Source organism: Periplaneta americana, chromosome 4, assembly GCF_040183065.1.
Source record: "Periplaneta americana isolate PAMFEO1 chromosome 4, P.americana_PAMFEO1_priV1, whole genome shotgun sequence".
Taxonomy (NCBI): domain Eukaryota; kingdom Metazoa; phylum Arthropoda; class Insecta; order Blattodea; family Blattidae; genus Periplaneta; species Periplaneta americana.
In genome coordinates, this window is record NC_091120.1 from 124943594 (window position 1) to 124966893 (window position 23300).

The 23300-nt window shown below is 36.6% G+C and overlaps 1 protein-coding gene across 1 annotated transcript in view; it reads left to right on the plus strand.

Moving 5' to 3' along the window:
* LOC138698182 (serpin B4-like) overlaps positions 1 to 23300 on the plus strand; it is a 124315-nt gene that overhangs the window by 25351 nt on the left and 75664 nt on the right. The window contains exons 2-3 of the mRNA XM_069823932.1: positions 18646 to 18767; positions 18856 to 19032. Coding sequence (XP_069680033.1) covers positions 18646 to 18767; positions 18856 to 19032 — 299 coding nt within the window. The remainder of the gene's footprint in view (positions 1 to 18645; positions 18768 to 18855; positions 19033 to 23300) is intronic.

Here is a 23300-nt window from a genome sequence, read left to right on the forward strand (position 1 = left end):
AATTAACCGATTTGTATAAGTAATTATTAATTCACCATTGGAAAGTGTAGTTTCTCTAGATGGACATAATGTTATAATGTTATTACAGTAACTTCTGAGTGAATCGAGGACAGGTAAGATTAAAATAGCTACTTACGCACAGAAAACTTGATAGGCATTCGTTTCCTGTATTTCCTAAAATAATTTTTATGACCAAATGAGTGGTCTCTGGATCAAAATGATCGCATTTTAATTTTTTTTTAAATACAATTTAAATTAAGTAACATAATAAACGATTTATCCTTCTATCAAACACGAATGTTCCCTGGATCAAATGTCCTAATATTATGTAATTACTTTATATTTATTTCTAAAGAGTGCAGCTGGTACGGCTAGTCAATAATAAGGGAGATATTTCGATTTATTTAATTCAAGCCCCCTTATAACCCCCCTTTTAAATAAAGTATTTTGAATGCCATATAGCCTAAAATCTAAGTTACAACGAACTTAATTTATATTCCAATTTTCATATAAATCGGTTCAGCCATTATCGCGTGAAAAGGTAACAAACATCCAGACAGACAGACAGACAAACAAAAATTTCAAAAAAGCGATTTTCGGTTTCAGGATGGTTTATTATACATGTTAGGACCAATTATTTTTGGAAAAGCGAAAATTACCAGAAAAATATCGGTTACAGTTTTATTATTAGTATAGATAACAAAATAGTCTTGTTCCCATGTTTCTTGAAAAGTAAAACGAACCTACAATTTATTCGCCATATTCCACCACTTTACATATCCATGATTAGAACGCTATGGTACCAAGTTCAACCTCTGCTTGCTGTACCTACATTCAGACATGTAGAATATCTGTGGGGGAAGAAATGAAGGGATGGTATATACAGTACCCGCGCGGGAACATGTGCCCATCTCTGGCCAGAAGTCCAGCATATACAGAGTGTTTCAAAAATACGGGGCATAATTTCAGGTATGTATTTCCCACATGTAGACAATCAAAATAGTTCATTACAACATGTGTCCGGAAATGCTTCATTTCCGAGTTATGGCCTTCACAACATTGAAATTCACCGGAACGTTTTTCTTTCCGCAGGTCGTTGTCATTACAGAAGATGTTCAAAATGTCCACCTCCTGCTTGAATACAGACCTCACATCGATCTCTCATTGACCTGCGAACACGATCCCAAACTCCAGGAGTATTTCGTATGTCCTCAGAACATGCCACAATTCGATTCCGAAGGGATTCCAAATCAGGCACCGGAGACGAATAAACCAATGATTTTAAATGGCCCAACAAGTAGAAATCGAGAGGGTTCAGATCAGGTGAGCGTGGAGGCCAAGCAATTGGGCCACCTCTACCTATTCATCGATCAGGAAACCTTCGATCCAAGTACCGGCGAGCCGTACGACTGAAGTGTGCAGGAGCGCTATCATGCAAGAAGTGAATGTGTTGACGATTGATCAGTGGAGTGTCTTCTAAAACATGAGGTATGGTGTTTTCCAGGAAGTTTGTGTACGCCTGCCCCGTAAGTCTGTTTACAAATACATGGGGTCCAACTAATCGATCACCAATGATACCGGCCCACGTGTTGAGGGAGAACCGCACCTGGTGATGAGATGGAACAGTTGCACGTGGGTTTTCATACGCCCATACATGCTGATTGTGGAAATTTGTTATGCCATCTCGTGTGAACTGTGCTTCATCTGTAAATAATACTAAGGCAGGAAAGTTCGGATTTACACCACACTGCTGCAAGAACCACTGACAGAACCTAACTCGTGCAGGGTAATCTGCTGGTGACAGGGCCTGTACACGTTGCAAATGATAAGGATACAATTGATACTCTTTCAACAGTCTCCAGACAGTCGTATGAGGAACATTGACTTGCAACGCTACCCTTCGTGTGCTGATAGAAGGAGTCATGTTCACAGCCTCCAGAATCTCCTCCTCCTAACTCCTCTGGAGTTATAGATCTTGGTCGTCCCCTTCACAACCAGGAGAGTTAAATTTTCCATACTCGCACAGACGGTAATGGAGGCGTACAAATGTCTTCCGATCTGGACATTGTCGCTGTGGGTACCTGTCCTGGTTCAAACGACGAGCCAGCGCAGCATTGTCGTCCGCCTTACCGTACATGAAGTGTATCTCTGCCAGCTCTTGATTTGAATACATGTCGCACAGTCTAACGCCTACACAACACTGAATGTAACCTTCGCCTCGGAATGAACTGTCAGAGTGCCCTCTTAATGTCTCCTTTGACGGCAACGACCTGCGGAAAGAAAAACGTTCCGGTGAATTTCAATGTTGTGAAGGCCATAACTCGGAAATAAAGCATTTCCGGACACATGTTGTAATGAACTATTTTGATTGTCTACATGTGGGAAATACATACCTGAAATTATGCACCGTATTTTTTAAACATCCTGTATAATAGCTCTATTTCCTCACACCTTGCATGCCTTAATTGCGTGAACAATAAGATATTAAAACAGTTTGAAGAAATATTTCCTTATAATGTTTCGGTCCCTTCATCTAAATAAACCAGCTTTATTAGAATTATTAAGGGATGTGCCAGAATGGATAAAATGCGAAAGGAAACTATTTGTAGTTACATAGAAATGTACAAAATAAGTAAGAAAATATAGTCATAAATTGGTGAACTGGAAAAAGAAAAGATGTATAGACCTATGTATTAGTCGAATGGAAAGTGGTAGATTTCCAGCACAAGTTCCCAATTGAAAAACGATAGATCAGTAAACTATGACTACAGCCAAGATTTCAATGCAAAATACATGTTTTTATATAACCTGGTTACACTTCTCTAACTTTGCAAATATTCATTTCATGACAGCGATAGCAAATAACAGAAACTTTCCCTTGCATGTTTGAATGTTTTGAGGTTTTTTGGGGAGGGGGAGTTAATTATTCAAAATGCATATTTTTAAGATTTTAGATTTAATAGCAAGTATTTGGACTTCTTTATTACATAGGATTCCTAGAACACGGATCCCTCAAGTCATCATGTAATATTGCTCACATGGCAAAAGATCATTAGGTCGTCCAAGGAAGAGGTGGCTTGAGGTACACCAGTGTTCCGTTCAGACCGTAACAGTTCTTCAAGGACTAATAGGTGAAAGGATGGTGATGGTGATGATATGATGATATTGCATATTAACTTATGTCCTTTTTTCCGACTTCGCGAAATCCGTCGAAACCCGATGTTTCTAGGAAATTCTAGTTCTGACAAAGGTCTTTAGGAAATTCTAGTTTTCACTTACGTAATTCAGTTGCATCTATTGTAGAAATAACTATGACTCTTTACGAAATTCTAGTTTTGACTAATATTACGTTAGATCTAGAAATAAGTTATTGTTATTATCAGACTGCGGGCTAGGGTCACCAATTCGCGAGACTGAATTTTGGAACGCACGGAGTATACATGACGTCATGATCCATGGGGTGGGATGGTACTGTGAGAGTACAGTTGGTTTCGTAAGAAATTACATTACCTCTTTCCTAATTTTACGTGCAATTACCACATGTGCTTGAGATCCTGTGAGTAAATGAGTATATTTTATTTATTTTCATTTATTTATTTAATTATTTTATACGGTATGCATATTTGTGTTACTCTTAATTTAGCTGTTTTATAATTCACACTACTGAGTACCATGTCGAAAATTAAGAACACCAAGCGTTCCCTTCAGAACGAACTTATAGAGAAGTTCGGAAAGGAATATTTTCTTATTAAGGAAAAAAGCACTGCATTTTGTAAATTGTTAAAAAAAGTATAAGGACAGATTGAACTCTATTCTTTCAAAAGCAGTGTAATAGCAAAAGGTACATGGAAAATATTTAATCATACAGTCAAAACTGGCCTTCAACATCAAAATCAGACATAAAACATGAAAAAGAATTTAATCGAGATTTGTGTATAATTTTGGTACATGCCAATATCCCTTTAGCGTTTCTTGTAAAAAGTTATTTTCAGTAGAAGTAGGAGATACTTTTCTTTTGAGACGTTGCGAATGTACCTTGTAATTCGGTGCATTGAATTGTGAAGAACTGTATTTCATGTAAGTACTGTATATTTTTTCTTTTTTGTTCGCACACAAATGATTATTTTACATTGTTAAAACTTATACAGTGTAATGTAAATTGAAACATGTAATGTAGGCAATTATTTGTTATACCAGAAATGCACTGTATACGAGTGTATTATATTTATAAACGTGAACATTTATTTTGTGTCCTACTGTGATTGAATGTTTACATGTTGAGGCAAGGAGTAACTGCACTCTCACTCTCCCATTCCCCTCGATCTACACAGCACAGTGGCCCGTGCGTTCGTAACTTAATGCGTTTCGGTACCCTTTTCCGCAGTCTGGTTATTACTAAATACCCGTTGTAACAATTTCAGAACGCGAAATCCGTCAAAACGCGAGGAAATTCTAGTTTTCACTTACGTAATTCAGTTACATCTAGAAATAACTGATTACTAGAAAGACTTTAGGACATTGATACTTCCACATGAACATTATTATTACTATTGTCGTTTTTGTTGTTGGCACAGAAAATAGTTTTATTACAAAAATAATTGTTATGGGATGCTTAAACATTACTATATTTGTTGCTGAATTACGAATAATTATAATTACGAATAATTATAATTACAGAACTCAATATTATTATTTTTTTTTGTCTCACAAGTCACTTGTTGCGACAAGGCATGCTATTGTGGCATTTAGAGTTTGCAGAGAATTTTCTTTTTACACACAAGCACCACTTTGAAGCACAATTTTTTTTTTTTTTTTTTTTTGCAACCACAACTGACGAACCCTTGTCTGCTTCCGATGGCTTCTTTCTTTGCAGTAGTCCTCAGCGAAATTTCTTTAACTGGCACCTGTTCTCAAGAAAATTTAAGGACATGCATCAAATTCGGATCTGAACGAAAGAAAGTGTTATGTACCGGGTGCTGATGAAATTAACTACAATATTAATTTTTAAAGTTCATTGAACTTACCTGCAATATAGTTTATAAAAACGTTCCATCCTTTGTTCCAATGCTATACAAGTCGTCGTCACCCTCTACACTAACTGGAGGATGCGTTGCATCGGAAACCAGCTTCATTCTTTTCGCCTCTTACTTTAAATTTTCTTGGGCTTCCTTTCTGGCAAGGGAGACTTTGACGATGTACTAGCTAACATCATCTCTTTTTCTTCTTCTTCTTCATCTTATTATTATTATTATTATTATTATTATTATTATTATTATTATTATTATTATTGTGCTTTTCTTTCTTCCTACTCTGCATTCATCTTTTCAATTGTTATTTCAAGTTCATCCTCTTCATATACATTTTTAATAACATCACAGTACCTGTTTATTACAATACTGACAAAAAGTCACTCTCCATCATTGGTGAGTCCTGGTACATGCTCGATTCATTGCTGTACCACCGCACTTTTCGATGATTTAACCTTTGGCATTTTCACAGTTTATATTTATGTAAACACGTAGGCTATAAATATATTATACGTGAGCCTTTTGTAAAAATTGCACTAAAAGAATGTCGAAGTAGGCAGTCATACAAACACAAAGAAACAACTGGGTGTACATGTAAACGTCGAAACGATTTGGTAGCGACTGATAATGATTTACCATAAACGAAAATCTAATGTAGCCTACTACAAGCATGTTGTAAGAGATTGCTTCTGACTGAATAATATGAACATGTCATAATACTTCAGTCCTACGAGAATTTCTGTGATATTAGTAGTTGAAATTAATTCGTAAGTGGAGCTAGATTTTTTCCACAACAATTTAAATCTTCAGAAATAATGCATAAATACGTTCTGAAATCTTTACAACGCTTCCAGGATGATACGTCCACAGCAGTACGTCCATCAGACAATTTGTCTACTATTTCAAGTCCACAGTTATTTTGTCCAAGGAAATTAGTCCAGCAAACATTTCGTCCACTAAAAAATTTATCCATTGATATTTTGGTCAAGAATTATTGTGTCCATAATTTTTTTCCCAATTTTTCTTTGTCCACTAGTTTCTGTGTCAACAAAATATTTTGTCCTCGAATATTTTGTTCATTTTTGGGTAACAGGTACTTCCAACATTAGAGATCTGCATCGGGTGTTTTCGCTCGAGCGCCAAGTAGTTCATAGCATAATCCGATAGGTAGCGCACATGCATGATGGGTAAAATTGTCGCGAGCGATAAATCCTCGAACGGTATAAGCCGAGCGTTAGACATTCGTTCTTGTTACAGTGATGAACTGTGTAGTAACACCATAGATGTTTATCATTTCAAAACTTTGCAATCTTTAATTAAACTCTCCATAGTATAACTATCACGATAATGCAATAACCGTATCAAGTTTTCTAGTAATAATAATAATCTCTAATTATTATTAGTGTATCAATCTTCGCGTCTGTAACAGTTGTACAACATGGTTATTCGTTTTATTATATTTTCTGTGATGTTATCTCTGTACTAATATTGTTATTAATCTATGCTATATCAATAATATTTTGTGAAACGTTTCTACATTGTCGCAATATATAGGTGGAACACTTTGTATGGACCTATTATATTATATATGTGGTAAATCAAATACTGAATAATTTTTTATTAGCAATAATAACTGTATATCGAAGTTTTTCATACTATTTTATTTATAACTTCATGTTTCTGTTTTGTTACGTTCCATTAGACTGTTCCACTAAACGTTTGTCATAAACTCAGAAAATAAAGTCTTATTTTTACCGTGTAAGCAAAACATATGTGTACTTTATCTGTCGCCTTCCATACAAGATAAGACATTTCGGTGAGATGACTTGGTACTGTGCTTCTATTTATTACGAGTGTATCACGACCGATCTTATCTCACTCGAGGGTGCGACATTCGACCGAGTTCAAGAGAGCGATTTAACTCCAATGCAGCACTCTGTCCAACATGCAATTTAGAAGGGTTGCTATGGAAATGTATTTCATTATTTTGTAGCATAATAGTTCATTGGTTCAGTATTAAATTTTGAAGTAAGTGAAATCATTTAAAATGGTTTATATGATAACAACCGTAAGAGGGCGGGACATGCTAGTCAACAACAATAATTATTACACTTACCACTTTTATTAGCATTATTATTAATTTCAAGGGAAAAATTGTTCCGGGGCCGGGTATCGATCCCGGGACCTCTGGTTGAACGTACCAGCGCTCTACCACTGAGCTACCCGGGAACTCCACCCGACACCGTCTCAACTTTTCCCTTTTTTATATCCACACAACTCGCGTGGGCTGACGAAACGCCAGAGACCCACAACGAGTGCACACTATCTCTGTGTGACTTGGAATTGTGGTTTTCTGTTAACGTACACAGTAACGTATATATTATGCAAATCTAGTCTTTCAGGTGAAGCTCCCTGTAAACTAGATTTGCATAATATATACGTTACTGTGTACGTTAACAGAAAACCACAATTCCAAGTCACACAGAGATTGTGTGCACTCGTTGTGGGTCTCTGGCGTTTCGTCAGCCCACGCGAGTTGTGTGGATATAAAAAAGGGAAAAGTTGAGACGGTGTCCGGTAGAGTTCCCGGGTAGCTCAGTGGTAGAGCGCTGGTACGTTCAACCAGAGGTGCCGGGATCGATACCCGGCCCCGGAACAATTTTTCCCTTGAAATTATTCAAATCTGCTTTACAGGGAGCTTCACCTGAAAGACTAGATTTGCAGTATTATTATTATTATTATTATTATTATTATTATTATTATTATTATTATTATAGTAGTAGCAATAGTGGTATAGTAGTAATAGTATATTAGTTTTAAACCATTTATGCAAATGGACAATCAGGAATACTGGACATAGTGAATGGATGAGACAATAAAATGGACAACTTAATAAAGAGAACAAAGATAAATGTAGGACATAATAAAATGTGGATCAAATTTCAGAAGACAAAATAGCACAATGGACATTTAAACTGTGGACGAAATAATAGTGTACAGTACATAAACCCCAGAGGACGAAAAAATATAGTGGACGTACGAAACAGTGGACGAAATATTCGTGGACATAGCATCTGGGAACCCTTTACAACGGATTTTTACTAATAATAATCAGTTATTTCTGGATGCAATTTAATTAAATTAGTCAAAACTAGTATTTCCTAAAAAAAAAACATAGTTATTTCTGGATGTAACAGAATTACGTAAGTGAAAACTAGAATTCCCTAAAGAGCTTTGTGAGAACTAGAATTTCCTATAAACTTAGGGTTTTGACGGAATTCACGTTCTGACTGTAACATATATAGGCCCTATCATATTAACTTGCATAATAGTGTCATTTAATATTGCTTCATAGGATATGGTATTTTCACATTATTTGTCTATTGAGAAAAAAATAAAAGAAAGTTATGGTTTCGTGGCATCCTACCTGACAACTTAACTACAGTAGCACATCTGAATTTTCCTCCAAATCCTCTGTGTTTGTTACACTGGAATTTCCAATCCCCAACTCTCGCTCTTCACAAACCTACGGCAAAAAATATTCAAAGAAAGGCAGAAGCAGTATGCTTGCAAACTGCAATTTAGTACTGTATACATTTGTGTCGAATTGTGAAGTGTTGTTATGGCTCTTGTGAGAACTGCATATATCCCGTGTCAAAATGGATTGAGTGAAAGGAATTTCTAAAGACGGACGATGATGTAGTTTGTGATTGTGTATTTGTGTATTTTGGAGCACGCGGTAGCGTCCCTGCAAAGTAGGAAGAACGCGGGTTCGATTCTCGATGGGATCATGGTCATGCAAAAATACATAAGACTTACAATTTGACCTCACTTTGTCCCAGATTTCTTCGCTTAAGTATATGCACCTGTCACTTCTTGTGACGCACAAAGTTGTTTTTTTTTTATTTTAGCGGGTTATTTAACGACGCTGTATCAACTACTCAGTTATTTAGCGTCGATGAGATTGGTGATAGCGAGATGGTATTTGGCGAGATGAGGCCGAGGATTCGCCATAGATTACCTGGCATTCACCTTACGGTTGGGGAAAACGTCGGAAAAACCCAACCAGGTAATCAGCCCAAGCGGGGATCGAACCCGCGCCAGATCGCAACTTCAGACCGCTAGGCAAGCGACTTAACCGACTGAGCCACGCTGGTGGCTACGAACAAAAATAATTTTCTGTATTCATGAATGTGTTGCCAGATAAACGCATGAGTTTAAAGGAATATTGAACAAACAATCATCGTGAGATGATATATTCTAAACAACATGTATTTAATTATACACGCAATGGCGCAAATTAGATCTTTCTACGACTGATGGTTTCCAAATAACATACCTGTAAACTTGGATACTTGCAATGCGTGTGACGTCACTGCTACGCCGCACCGTACCGAAGTCTTAAGCAGCAGCGAGCTTACACAACAGAAGGCACGGGTTCAATAGCATGCGTTATCAGCAGGAGTGAACAAGATTTCTTCGCTCATATATTGAGATGAAGTAGTTTATTGTTACTGTACAGGAACATCATTTTATTTTTACTTCAATTTTTATTGTACCTTAGTTTTTGAATGTACTTCACTCCCACCCCCTCAACTAGTAAACTTCCAACCATTCTCCTCACAGAACCAAGCATATACAGTCAAAGTCGCCTTACGGTCATAGTAAACACAAACAGTACTGAGTTAGTGAGTATAGTACGTTCCAGAAATATATTCGTGTTTTCTAGTGACGAAAGGGCTTTCAATATTGAATCATATTTTCACACAGGTACTGTCGTCCGTTTGCCTACGTCGCATCCCGGTATCCCCACCCGCTTCTGCTCGTCCCTTTGTAAAGGCTAGTGGTTGGACTGTTTTAGCTCTTTTCTGAAAACATTAATTTCTGTTAGGAAATTGAACGTTTACGTAATATTATACAACTGCTTAAAGTAACTTAAATATGAGGGCCTCGTTAATTGTTATGTGATTTTCCCCCTTTCTACGACCCTGCGAAAAAAACCACTTGGACGGACAGTAGATAGCATGTCTGAGTAATTTTATCTTTTCGGATCGGGCAGAAGTGAAGACTGAATTTACAGTACGTAAGGTACTCTTTTGTGGGGTAGGTACAAAATTATTTCAACATGAGTTACGAGTACGAAGGACGAAACTGATAATTGGATTTGGTACAATAGTCTATAGTGCGATAATATGCACATTAGAACTGAAGCTTGTATCGAAATGAACGGCCATTTTCTTTTAAATTGTGTTTAAATATCCATATTATGATTATTTTTCAATTTAACTTCATTCTCTATATTGTACGCTAATATGCTGTAGACAGTATAATCTACAGTAGTGACAAAAAACCAACCGACCCTTGTAGCTGATTTCAGAGCCTTGTTCACTCCAGAACACGATATACTGGTAACTAAGACTTTCGTGGTCGAATCCTGCCTGGGAAGGAAACTTGTTTTGTTCCTTATTCAAATTTACTAATAATACTTTTCGATTGCAGCGATATTTTACTATTTAAGTAACTTATTATTCTCAGACCATGAATTTTACCAGCAATCGAAAAGTATTGGGAATAAATTTGAATAAGGAACAAAAAAGTTTCCTTTCCAGACTGGAATCGAACCACGAAAGTCTTAGTTACCAGTTTATCGTGCTCTGGAGTGAACAAGGCTCTGAAATCAGCTACAAGGGTCGGTTCGGTTTTTTTTCCGCTACTGTACATTGCATAATGAATACGTCCGAATGGATAGCTCAGTTAATGAGTGAAAACCCTTATTCTTAATACAGTACTGTATTTTGATTAAAGAAAAACCTAATGAAGATTATCAAATTCAAAATCGCGATATTTCCTACTTTACGCAAATGGATTAACTACTTTTCTTCCCTGCTATACCTAGTAAAGTGATTTGTTTGTATTTTACACCAATAGTGTAGTCTATCATCGAACTCCAGTTGAAGAAAGGGGTAGCAAACGGTGTTTCCGGTTCTCAACCGTTAACCCAAAGGAATAGCGTGATTAATATTAGAAATGTTAGTAAAATTAAAATGATGTCCCTATATACAGAGTTGGGCAGATAAAACCGGCCCCATCTCATGTCATATGATTTGGAAAATAATTATGTAGGGTATTGATTTCTTTTCTTTCTTTTTTCTTGAAAATGTAATTATGTTGGCTACACTGTATCTTCCGCGTGTTTTGTGTCATTGTTGTTGCGCCATTGTTGCTTATAACCTCTTCTGGTTGCTGTTTAAAAGTCAGACGTTCTAAACACATGTAAAGAGTTGTTCTTTAAATAAGCATGACTTATTCAATACCAGAGCGAATATTCATTGTGGAGGCGTACGTACAGACCAGCTCTATTAAGGAAACACAACAATTATTCAGAGACAAATATCCGCTTCGCTCAGTACCGGCGAAAAGCAGCATTCAAGATTTGGTGCGAAAATGGCGTACGACTGGATCCATAAAAAATGTAACAAGGAACAGAACTCCTTCTGTCCGGACTCCTCAACTTACGGCGCGAATTAATGAATTTATGACTAGGAGTCCTCGAAAGGCTATCACGATATAGGCTCAACAGGTTCATGTGTGTAGGAGAACTTGCGGAATTGCATCCGCAGTATCATCCATGAGGAATTGACACGTGTTTTCATGAACCTGTTAAAACGTGCACAGAAGTGTCTAGATGCAAATGGAGGGCACTTACAACATTTATTATGAAGGTAAATGCATTTTATTTTCATTCCATTTGAAGTTTGTTTCAAATCATTAGTACCTATCAATATCATAACACGGGCCGGTTTTATCTGCCCAAACCTGAGCCCGGGATCCAGCACCGAAAGTTACCCAGCATTTGCTCATATTGGGTTGAGGGAAAACCTTGGAAAAAACCTCAACCAGGTAACTTGCCCCGGGCCACCTGGTTTCGCGGTCAGACGCGCTGACCGTTACTCCACAGGTGTAGATTATATATACAGTATTATATTTCCCCAGAGCTCCTTTAAGTGAAGAAAATTTGGAGATATAAGTTGTAGTAGATCTACTTACATTGTTTCAAAGGAAATAAAATGCAACATAATGTAGAACTCACTTTTGCACTTTTGACAGTGCATATTTTTACTATTATTTCACTTCATTTTGCATGTTTTATATTTATGATAGTTCGCGAATGCATGCGTGTTCTAAGATTTGATAATGCATGGAAATCCGGACGCTAGTTATAACTTATGGGATTTTGGGGTTTGAAGACGATTGTGTTCAGAAGCGGAATTTTGATTATTTCACCGTGTGCTAGAACATAACGCCTCTAACGCTTCGGAATTGCTACATTTTCATCTTCAGTGCGGTATAGTATACTACCTGAAGAATCACATAGGCCTACTCTGTTGGAACCGTTACGTCTCGCTACGCCAAACAAGAGTCACTTTTACGTTATCACAATAATGTGAATTATACGGAGAGATTTTTGCATTCCTGTAAAATATATAGGCCTATTTTGAGATTTTGTCTGAGAAAAAGTGGTTCTAGCATATATGCAGTCTGTTTCTATGAATGCAGATTTTTCCTGAACTAGCCTACTGGACGAGTTCCATATATATTCACAATCTCTGAGGAAAATTAAGCAGAAAATCTTTACAAGAAGGATAAGTTGTAATGAAAAAATAAACGGATTTTTGTTTTAAAGACACTCACGAAGACAATATACTGCAGATCAAAGTCAGCGATTTTCTTTGTACCTTCTGTATAAATTATTCTATGTAGGGTAAAGTTGTCTAATTCCGTGATACGTTGTTTTTTTTTTTTTTTTTTTTTTTTTTTTTTTCCCCCACTGAATCTCACGGGATTGGATATCTTGCTAGGAAGTTAACAGATGTCTCAAAAGTAAGTGAAAAATGCACTCTTTCGAGAAAGATGTCTGGCGCTATGGTCGAAAGGCAAAGCTTTGACTGACATTCAATTTTAAAAACGTATCACGGGATTAGAGATATCACGGAATTAGGCATCTTTACCCTACAATGGAGATAAAAATTAAATTATTTTAATATCTGTATTCGTTAATATACTTCTTTAGGAAAATTATGTATACAATAACTTATTGATTTCGAAGTTTGTGATTTCCACCTCACTTCATTCACAGAAGATATATCAGGAGAGACCATGTGACGTCCTGGTAATGAAGAGGCAGCTCTTTTTTAAGCGATTAAGGTACGTTTTCCTCGGTGCGACTATTGCGATGATCATTCAACAATGATCGTGCAACGAAAATCGTTGAGCACTATTTCTTTGTATTTTCTATGGAGCTGTTTTCCTCCGAGCGACTGCCACGACTCTAGAAAATACAAAGAAATAATGCTCAACGATTATCGTGGCACGACCATCGTTGAACGATCATCGCAATAGTCGCACCGAGGAAAACGTACCTTTAGTGGTTAGTAGGTAATAAAAACCGTTTTGTTATACAATAGTTTAAATTCCATAGAAGCAGTTCTATAAATTGATTTCGTAATATTGTTTGTTATGTCATTAAAAAAAGCTAATGTAATTAGAATATTATTCAGAGGGATGCAAAGAGGGGGCAAATTAATAATTGAGTTGTACTACTAAAAATGTTGAGAAATGTACTTTTAACATTAAAAAATTCCACTCTTATAAACGCTTCAGAAATAAAAGACTATCTAATTAATGACTTCACTCAAATGAAACTATGGCGTTACCCTTTGGTACATAGTGGTTGTCACCCATTGTAAATAAAAGTACATTTTTTTCTTAAGTGAGTTAATACTTTTTCATTAATACAACTGTGTCTTTATATTTTGTTCGTCATATTACCAGCAAGTGCATGTAAATTACGTATCGTATTAGCGGATAAGACGGTAAAAAGTAGGCCTATGTGTAGACACTAAAATGTAGGCCTACTGTTAAGTGGCGTAAAATAAAACAAACATGAAAATTAATTCATATCAGCACTTTTTGCGACAATTTAATAAAAAGGAATTAAGAAAAAACAATTACATTTATGTCCAGTGCATTTGAGTTCAAAGTCAAGTTTACTCTCAAGGTCAAATTTACTCTATTTATGGTGTGGAAAATAGTTTATTTCAGAGGAACCTGGGAGAAAGTACGCCACGCGAATACCCTATAAGGTCTTCCTAGAAAATCATTCCACTCTCAAGCAAAAACTAAAAAATTACGTGACTGATAGTACTATTATAAACCGGTAATAGCCATATAGTTAAAAAAAAGTTTATATTGTCATATGTACAGTATAATTATAGCGATCATGTAAAGGATAGCGTCTATGAGGATTTGGAACACACTTTTGTTCATATATCACATGAAAATTTTGTTTGGGGGATTTCAATGCTAAAGTAGGACGAGAGGATATTTTTAAACCGACTATTGGAAAAGAGAAACTACACGTAACTAGTAATGATAATGGAGTTAGTTTAGTCAAGTTTGCCACATCAAAAATATGTATTGTGAAAAGTACAACACTCCTGCATAAGGACATATATATATATATATGAAGAGTCCACTGCAAGAATGATGGATGTCATTTGGAATACATTTTGCAGGAGAAGCAATTGAAGGTTTGAAATGCTTAGCGCTCAAAGCTTAACTGTGATTTTCCGATCATTACTGGACAATGACTATCAATGTTAATGCCATATAACTCTATATGTCTTAAGATATGCATTGACAGTCTTGGTTCATTTTCGACAAGAAAGTGACATCCATCATTCTTGCAGTGGACTCTTCATATATATATATATATATATATGCTTCGACTTTCCAGATGGACTGACACACAACCAAATAGATCACATCTTGATAGATAAATGAAGACCTACTAGTGTAGTAGATATTCGATTCTTCAGAGTGGCAAACTGTGATTCTGATCATTATTTGGTAATTGGAAACTTAAGAGTACCCAAGCGAGTAGACAACAAGTTTGTTTTAGGAGATTCAATATTCCGAAATTAAAAGACAAGGAAACTAAGCATCACTATCAGGTCGAAATTTCAAATCGATTTGCTACTTTAGCAATTTATGAGAAAGTTGCGAAGGAGTTAGATATTAATAGAGCCTAGTATGTGGGAAAATATCAGATGTTATATTAAAATTGCAGCTGAGCAGAGCATAGGTTACTATGAAAGTAAGAAAAAGAAACCGTGGCTTAATGAAGATTGTTCCGTAGTAGTGCAATAATGAAACAGACAAAATAGAAATTCGTACAGGATCCAGTCCAGGCGAATAGAGATAATTATTTCAATGAAAGACGGGAAGCAAGTCGTACACTTAGGAACAAAAAGAGAGATTACTTACTTATGGCTTTTAGAGAACCCGGAGGTTCATTGCCGCCCTCACATAAGGCCACCATCGGTTCCTATCCTGAGCAAGACTAATCCAGTGTAGACCATCATATCCCACCTCCCTCAATATTATTCACCCATCTATGTCTCGGTCTCCCCAAAGGTTTTTTCCCTCCGGCTTCCTAACTACAAAGAGAGATTACTTGAAGGAAAAACTGAATGAGGTAGAAACAAATAATAAGAATAAAAATATTAGAGATTTATATAAGAGTAATAGCCTATAAGAGCATAAAGGAATTTAAGAAAATATACTAAGCAAGGGTAAACACGATCAAGGATGAGAATGGTGACTTGCTTGCAGCCCCTCATTCAATCCTGAACAGATGGAAAAACTATTTTGGACAATTACTAAATGTACATAGGCCAAATAGAAATGATCGAGACGATATTCAAATACAAACTGCTGAGCCATTTATACACGAACCCACACTTTCTGAAGTCGAAATTGCGATATAAAAGTTGAAAAAGTGCAAGTCTCCATGTATCGATCAAATTCCAGCAGAATTAATACAAGGGGGTGGAAACGCATTATCTAGTGAAATTTATAAGCTTGTACTTCTTATTTGTGAAAAGTAAATTGTACCAGAACAATAGAAGGAGTCCATAATTTTTCAAGAAGACGAAAAAGACTAACTGTAGTAACTTTCGAGGAATATCACTTTTATTGACGTACAAAATTTTGTCCAATATTCTTTCGAGAAGATTAACTCCATATATAGATTAAATTAATAGGGATCCATCAATGTGGTTTTAGGCGCAATAGATCGACTATTGATCAGATTTTTTGTATTCGACAGATATTGGAGACAAAATGGGAGTAAGCCTACAAGGGCAAAGTACATTTGTTATTCATACTTCAAAAGGCATATGATTCGGTTAAGAGAGAAGTTTTATATAATATTCTTATTGAATTTGGTATTCCCAAAAAACTAATTCGATTAATTAAAATGTATCTCAGTGAAACATTAAGCAGAGTCCGTATAGGCCAATCTCTGTCTGACGCTTTTTCAATTCACTGTGGGCTAAAGCAAGGAGATGCACTATCACCTTTGCTTTTTAACTTTGCTTTAGAATATGCCATTAGGAAAGTTCAGGATAACAGAGAGGGTTTGGAATTGAACGGGTTACACCAACAGATTGTTCGTTTATGCAGATGACGTGAATATATTAGGAGAAAATCCACAAAGAATTAGGGAAAACACGGGGATTTTACTTGAAGCAAATAAAGAGATAGGTTTGGAAGTAAATGCCGAAAAAACAAAGTATATGATTATGTGTCGTAGCCAGAACAGAATAAGAAATGGAAATATAAAAATAGGAAAAATACCCTTTGATAGGGTGTAAAAATTCAAATATCTTGTAGCAACAGTAACAAATATAAATGACACTCGATAGGAAATTAAACGCAGACGTAGAAGAGATGTGGGAAATTTCTGCTATTATTTGGTTGAGAAGCTTTTGTCATCTAGTTTGCTTTCAAAAAAACTGAAAGTTGGAATTTATAAAACACTTATATTACCGGTTGTTCCGTATGCTTGTGAAACTTGGACTCTCATTTTGAAAGAGGAGCAGAGATTAAGGATGTTCGAGAATAAGAGGGTGGCTAAGAGGGATGAAGTTACAGAATAATGGAAAAAGTTACACAACGCAGAACTGCACGCATTGTATTCTTCACCTAACATAATTATGAACATGAAATCCAGTCGAATAGTTTCAAGGAAAAAATTGTTCCAGGGCCCCGTATCGAACCCGGGACCTTTGGCTAAGCGGGCCAACGCTCAACCAATAGATCTTCCGAGAAACAGTACCAGACCCCGCCTCAATTATTCCACTTATATCCACATACCTCAAGTGGTGTTGACAGAACTTCAGAATCCAGCATTGATAGCACATTTTCTGCTTGACTTGAATTTGTGGTTTCCTGTTAACGAACAGTAAACAATGATAAGGGTAGTATTAGTGGCAGTAATAGTAGCAGTGGTAATATTAGTGATGGTGGTAGTTGCCTTGGAAGTTATAGTAGAAATGGTAGTAGAGGTGGTATTAATAGTGGTTGTGATGGTGGTAGTGATTGTTGTAATGGTGGGGTAATTATAGTGGTAATGTTGGTGGACATAGTAATAGTATGTAGTGGTGGTAGTTATAGTTGTAGTGGTGGTGGTAGTGTACCAGTAGTGGTGATGTGGTTGTAGTGATAGTACAGTGTGTCTAGAGATAGAGTGGACTTGCCGGCGGTTTACATGTAAATCTGACAAAAGATGCGGCAACTCTCGCCCAGTCCAAGGCGACGCGTTGTAGTAGTAATGGTGTTAGTGATGGTAGCGGTGTTGGTTTTATTGATAGTGTAGTGGTATTGGTAGTGGTTTTAGTGGTGGTAGTGATAGTGGTATCGGTAGTGATGGTGGTGATTGTAGTTATATTGGTAGTGATATAGAATAGAATGTTTTATTTTCGCTGGCAGAGTTAAGGCCATAAGGTTTTCTCTTCCACTCAATCAGCCTTAATCAATACAATAGTGACGTACATACGAGTATTTAAATTATGAATATTTTCAATACATTAAAGATTCTCCAGTAATATTCTTCAGTGAAGTTTTAACGACTAGTACATGTTTATTTAATTTGAGATAAAGCCTGTACACAAAACAACAATAAATTATGAGCTAATGTAATTCACTTCAGTCTACATGCAATATGTAAAGAATTATAATTACGTTGAGTTAGCTAGTTGGTTAAATGATGAGCATTAATTTAACAGTAGTTTACTATAACTATGTTATATGGAGCAAAATATAAATCTAAAATATATTGATATGAGAATAATATTAATGTAATGAAATTTAGCCATTAGGGATTTTGTTTTCTATTTAAAGAAATTAATGATAATAATAAGAGTGGACAGATGTTAGCTTCATTATAAGTAACAAATATTAATCAGTAATTTATCTGTTGAACAAGAATTTATGCCGTGGTAGTGAGAGTTATAACGGCAGTGGTGGTGGTAGTGGTAGTAATAGTATTAGTGACGGTGACAGTGGTGATGGTAGTGATAGTGGTATCGGTAGTAATGGTAGTAGTAGTGTTTTGGTTATAGTAGTAGTGTTTGTGGTAAGAGCATCGAACCATGGGCCACTTGATTAGGAAGATGATAAGCTGTTTACTAAGGCTAAGCGACCGACCACTGCTACACTCAATTCTCATTCCATATTATTTCTCATCTGAATAAAATGACTTTTTTGTGTTCAGATTTCTGGGTGGCGCCTCTTCTGGCGCTCTCTTGGATCTTGGCTCCGACGGCGAGTATCGACAATGCTACCAGCCAAGAAGTCGCCGATGCCTCCACGTCGTTTTCGTTGGAGCTGCTACAGGTAAATATAAGTGATGCGGTACAGTAGTATTTAATTTTTGCTTTCAAAACATTATTTAAAAATAAATTGTGATGTGGAATGTCTCCAGACAGTGCTACGGGAACGGATGGGCAACGTGCTGACGTCACCCGTAAGTGTATCCACGCTCTTGGCCATGTTACAACAGGGAGCGTTGGGACGCACCAGAGAACAGCTCAGCTTTGTTCTTCACATGTCTGCTGACCGAGCGAGGGAAGGCTACGGTCACATAGTCCGCAGCCTCAAGGTAATGCCTAACGCTAGTAGGCAGAAAGCTCCGTAGAATATCCATGTTGCTATTACAGCTCGAAGAAGGTGTGTAATTATTGTCTGTTTATCGCGGTTTTTAAGAAAAATTACATTAAGAAATTCACAAGTGCTTGAAATGTGTCACAGTTGTCATTTCTATAAAATATTCAAAGAAACGTTATTTTATATCACAATAGTTTCCGTAAACGCTTCGCAAGACTTTCAGAAAAAGATTATAGCATACTTCATAGTACCTAGTTTTAACATTGAATCTCATTGGTAACAATATAAATTAACCGAGAAAGAAATTACTGACCTGGGTACAGCATCTTCAACAAAAGTGTAATTTCGAATTCAATTGAGGCGGTAGGTGAAAGAAGGGCACGTCTACAAAAATGATGTTTTAGGAAAACTGTTGAAAATTTTACATTGTTATAACTTTAATATTAGGAATGACAAATAATAGATCGAGAATTCAGTAGCAATATTACAGTTCTAAAACAAGTGGAATGGGCGAGGATTATGATAAAGATGAGGAAGGGAGAAGGGGAACCCGATGCCGTCACGTAGCCTACTTCTGTCGAATCCACACCTGTGGAGTAACGGTCAGCGCGTCTGGCCGCGAAACCAGATGGCCCGGGTTCGATTCCCGGTCGGAGCAAATTACCTGGTTGAGGTTTTCCCTCAACCCAATATGAGCAAATGTTGGGTAACTTTCCGTGCTGGACCCCGGACTCATTTCACCGGCATTATCACCTTCATTTCATTCAGACGCCAAATAACCTAAGATGTTTATAAAGCGTCGTAAAATAACCTACTAAAATAAAAATAAAATAACAAAACTTCTGTCGAATAGCACCAAGGGGGGCGCCAGGCTTAACGTACGATTCACTATCAACAGTGACATAATGTCTTCTCTTCATATGCACTGTGGAGGGTTTTAGGATTTAACCTAGGCATATTGGTGATTATTAGTAGTGCGCTGCCACCTCTGCTAATCCCGAAGTAGGCCTATAAATTTTACACGGAAATATTTATTCGTGAAAATTACTTAGAACAATAAAATGACAAATTCCAGGAGAGTATCTCGCGGCCCGATATAATTGATGTCATGGCCCGGCCATCGAGAAACACTGGCGTACACGTCCATGTATCCCGATGTTAGCCACCCGAATTGCAATACAACACTAAATGCCATTTGCATCAACATACTTGTGTGAGTATACATTTTGTGCTCTAGTATTCTCGAAAAACGAAATAAATGTAGCAAACCTAAAGTTGAGTTAAACTTGCGATTTCAGAGTACAGTAGACTCTTGCTAATCCGGCCATTTCTTGCACACAGGGGTGCCGGATTAGAGAATGTAGGATTAATGAGAGTGTTTAAAAATCATAAAACAGAGTAAAGAAATGCAAGAATAAAATACATTACAATTACTTACTAAAGTGAAAAGCAAATAATTACATAGGCCTACATTCTAGTGTAATACATTTTAAACTCAAAATGCATACCTCTAAAACTAGCTACATAAACCGAGGGAAGGAGCAGAAGAAAATCATCCCAACTTGTAAAGTGAAACTGGAAAAGATCGAGAAGTATAGGGGAGAGAGAAAGTGTACAAGCAGATGTGCAGATAATTTATAGAGAAAAATTGAAATTGAGATTTTAGTGAATAGTAGTTAGAGGAAAAGGGGGGGTATGAAAGGAGTAAACAATATTAGATATATTAGGATTAATGAACAAATAGAGAATAGCAATTGAAATGTAGGGGAGATTGACCAAGTAACAAAAAAAGGTACATAGTGTAATTGGGAGTATTTGTGTAGACGTGTACTGCAAATAATGTGTTATTGTAATAATATGTTAATGGTGGCACCGGATACAGAAATGTGAGGTACACCATTACATTACATGTAAAGAAGTGCTGTGAAGAAATATATATCATATCATATCATACCTCTAAAACAGTAGTTGTTAATATATGCCTTTTAATTGCTCTAAAGAGCTGCATTATTATTTCATTAATAAATTACTTTTTAAGAAGATAGAGTGTTATTAACAAAAAGGAAAGTACTCCGAAGCTCAAATCCTTGTACTTCCAGGAAGCATGTTGTTGCCCTTTGAAGGTACCCAAACGTAATACTAGACTGGGTGAATGAATGAATGTATACATTTGTCTTTAAGCAATATACACTTTGGTGAGGCGGCACTTCACATTATTAGTATACAGTGCCGTCTCCCCGTTTTACAACGCTTCTAGTACAAGTCATTTAGGACATTACTTATTTTTAATTTATTATTGCAATTCTTCTTCTAGTCTTTACTTGTCTGTCATCAATTCTTCCACTACTTTACTCCTAACCCATTATTATACCAAAAATATTCCACTCCTAATTCTTCACCCCTCTCCTGTGTGACACATTTCCCCTCACTTCACATCTCTTTTTCACTGCTAACTTTTCCACATTGCTACTTTATTTAGGTCTTAGTTTTCTTTTCTCACCTCCACACCATTTCCTTAAGTCATACTGTTTTTTCACCTTCTTCTCCCCTCTTCCTTCATCATTGCTCCCTGAACTATCTCCTACTTGCGTTACTCTACTTCTCGTCATCTTCGATTTAGATCTTAATTCCTTCACCCGCTTCGGAATTCCTCCCATCTGATGTCCACTATTTCCATTCGCTTGCACTGATGTCTAGACTGGGTGAATGAACCGATCAATGAATGAATCAACTAGTGAATTAATGAATTAATTAATCAGTCAATCAGTGGATGAATGAATCAATCAATCAATCCATGCATGAATGAATCAATGAATCGATGTACGAATGAATCAATGAGTCGTTGAATGGATGAATGGATGATGGATGAATCGATGAATGAATGATTGGTTGATTGATTGATTGATTGATTGATTGATTGATTGATTGATTGATTGATTGATTGATTGATTGATTGATTGATTGATTGATTGATTGATTGATTAAATGTACTGAGAGAGGAAGAATGATTAATTAAATGGTAGGCCTACACGATAATAAACGCGTCCTTGCAAGGGCTCTTGTAACTCCTGCGTGATCCAATGTGGTCTGTCTTTGCCGTCCACCCACAAAGAGTGAGAAACAACTCGAATATTCGATAAACCGACTCTGAGACACTCTGCGAGATGGGAGAGCTTTGCATATTGACTATAGCGCCAGGCGTTCAATAGCAATATGTAATTTCTATTTTTCGTAACCGGTTGTGCACGACTCTATTAAAAATGTCATTAAATTTAATGTTATAAGCTGCGCTATCCACTCAACTTGCACTGATAAATCGAAACTAGTAAGTTCCACACGTGTTCGGCGCGTGTATACGTAGTATAAATATAGTATACATGTATAAGTAATATTGTATAACGCATGAAACCGGTGTAAATTTCCCTAAAGCTATTACAGTAGAAGAGATAGGCAGTAACGTCGTGCATTACAGGTGCTATGTTCGGTTCAAGTTTGTCGTACTCAAACTTCGATATTCGCCGATTTTCGCTCTGCAATAGGAGGCCTGTCGTGTTTGTTTCAATTTGTTATAAATATTCGTTGTCCTCCACTGATGTATTAGTCTCTTGAGAATTTTATCACAAATCTTGCGATTAGTTTTTCATCTGAAATAAGACGAAGTTTTTTAATGTCTTGGTTGCCTCTCTCATGTTCGAACATTCCAGGACACTAATAGGAAGTACTATACATTGGAAGGAGCCGGATTACTGAGGGCGAGAGTCTAGTGTATTCACAATTGAATAAAACTTCACAAAACTGACAACTGCAAGTCAATTAAGCATTCCATTAACAAGCAACCTTAGGGTAAGCCTGAAAATCTGGTTTCACATTCCACAGCAAAGACTTGACGTAACGTAAAATAACTTCGTATGTATGTGTCTTCATATAATAAGAGCTACAACTAATACTTAATGTCACTGTAAATTTATTAAAAACGTCTATTGCGCTACACTATGCAAGCACTTAATGAGCAGAAATGTTGGGAACCTTTGGCCAATACATTGTGTATGGTTAAATAATACCCCAGATCACATACTGTATAGGCTATAACAGATTGCTCATCCCTATGTTAAAATCGGTAGCACTTTGAAGAGAACAGGATCGCCACCCGCCCGCCGTAAACGAACTCGAGATGACAGCACAGTCGCTAATACAATTCAAATGGGAATTATGACGTGGCTCCTTATGTAACAACTAGATGGCAGCATAGTAAATCTGACAAAA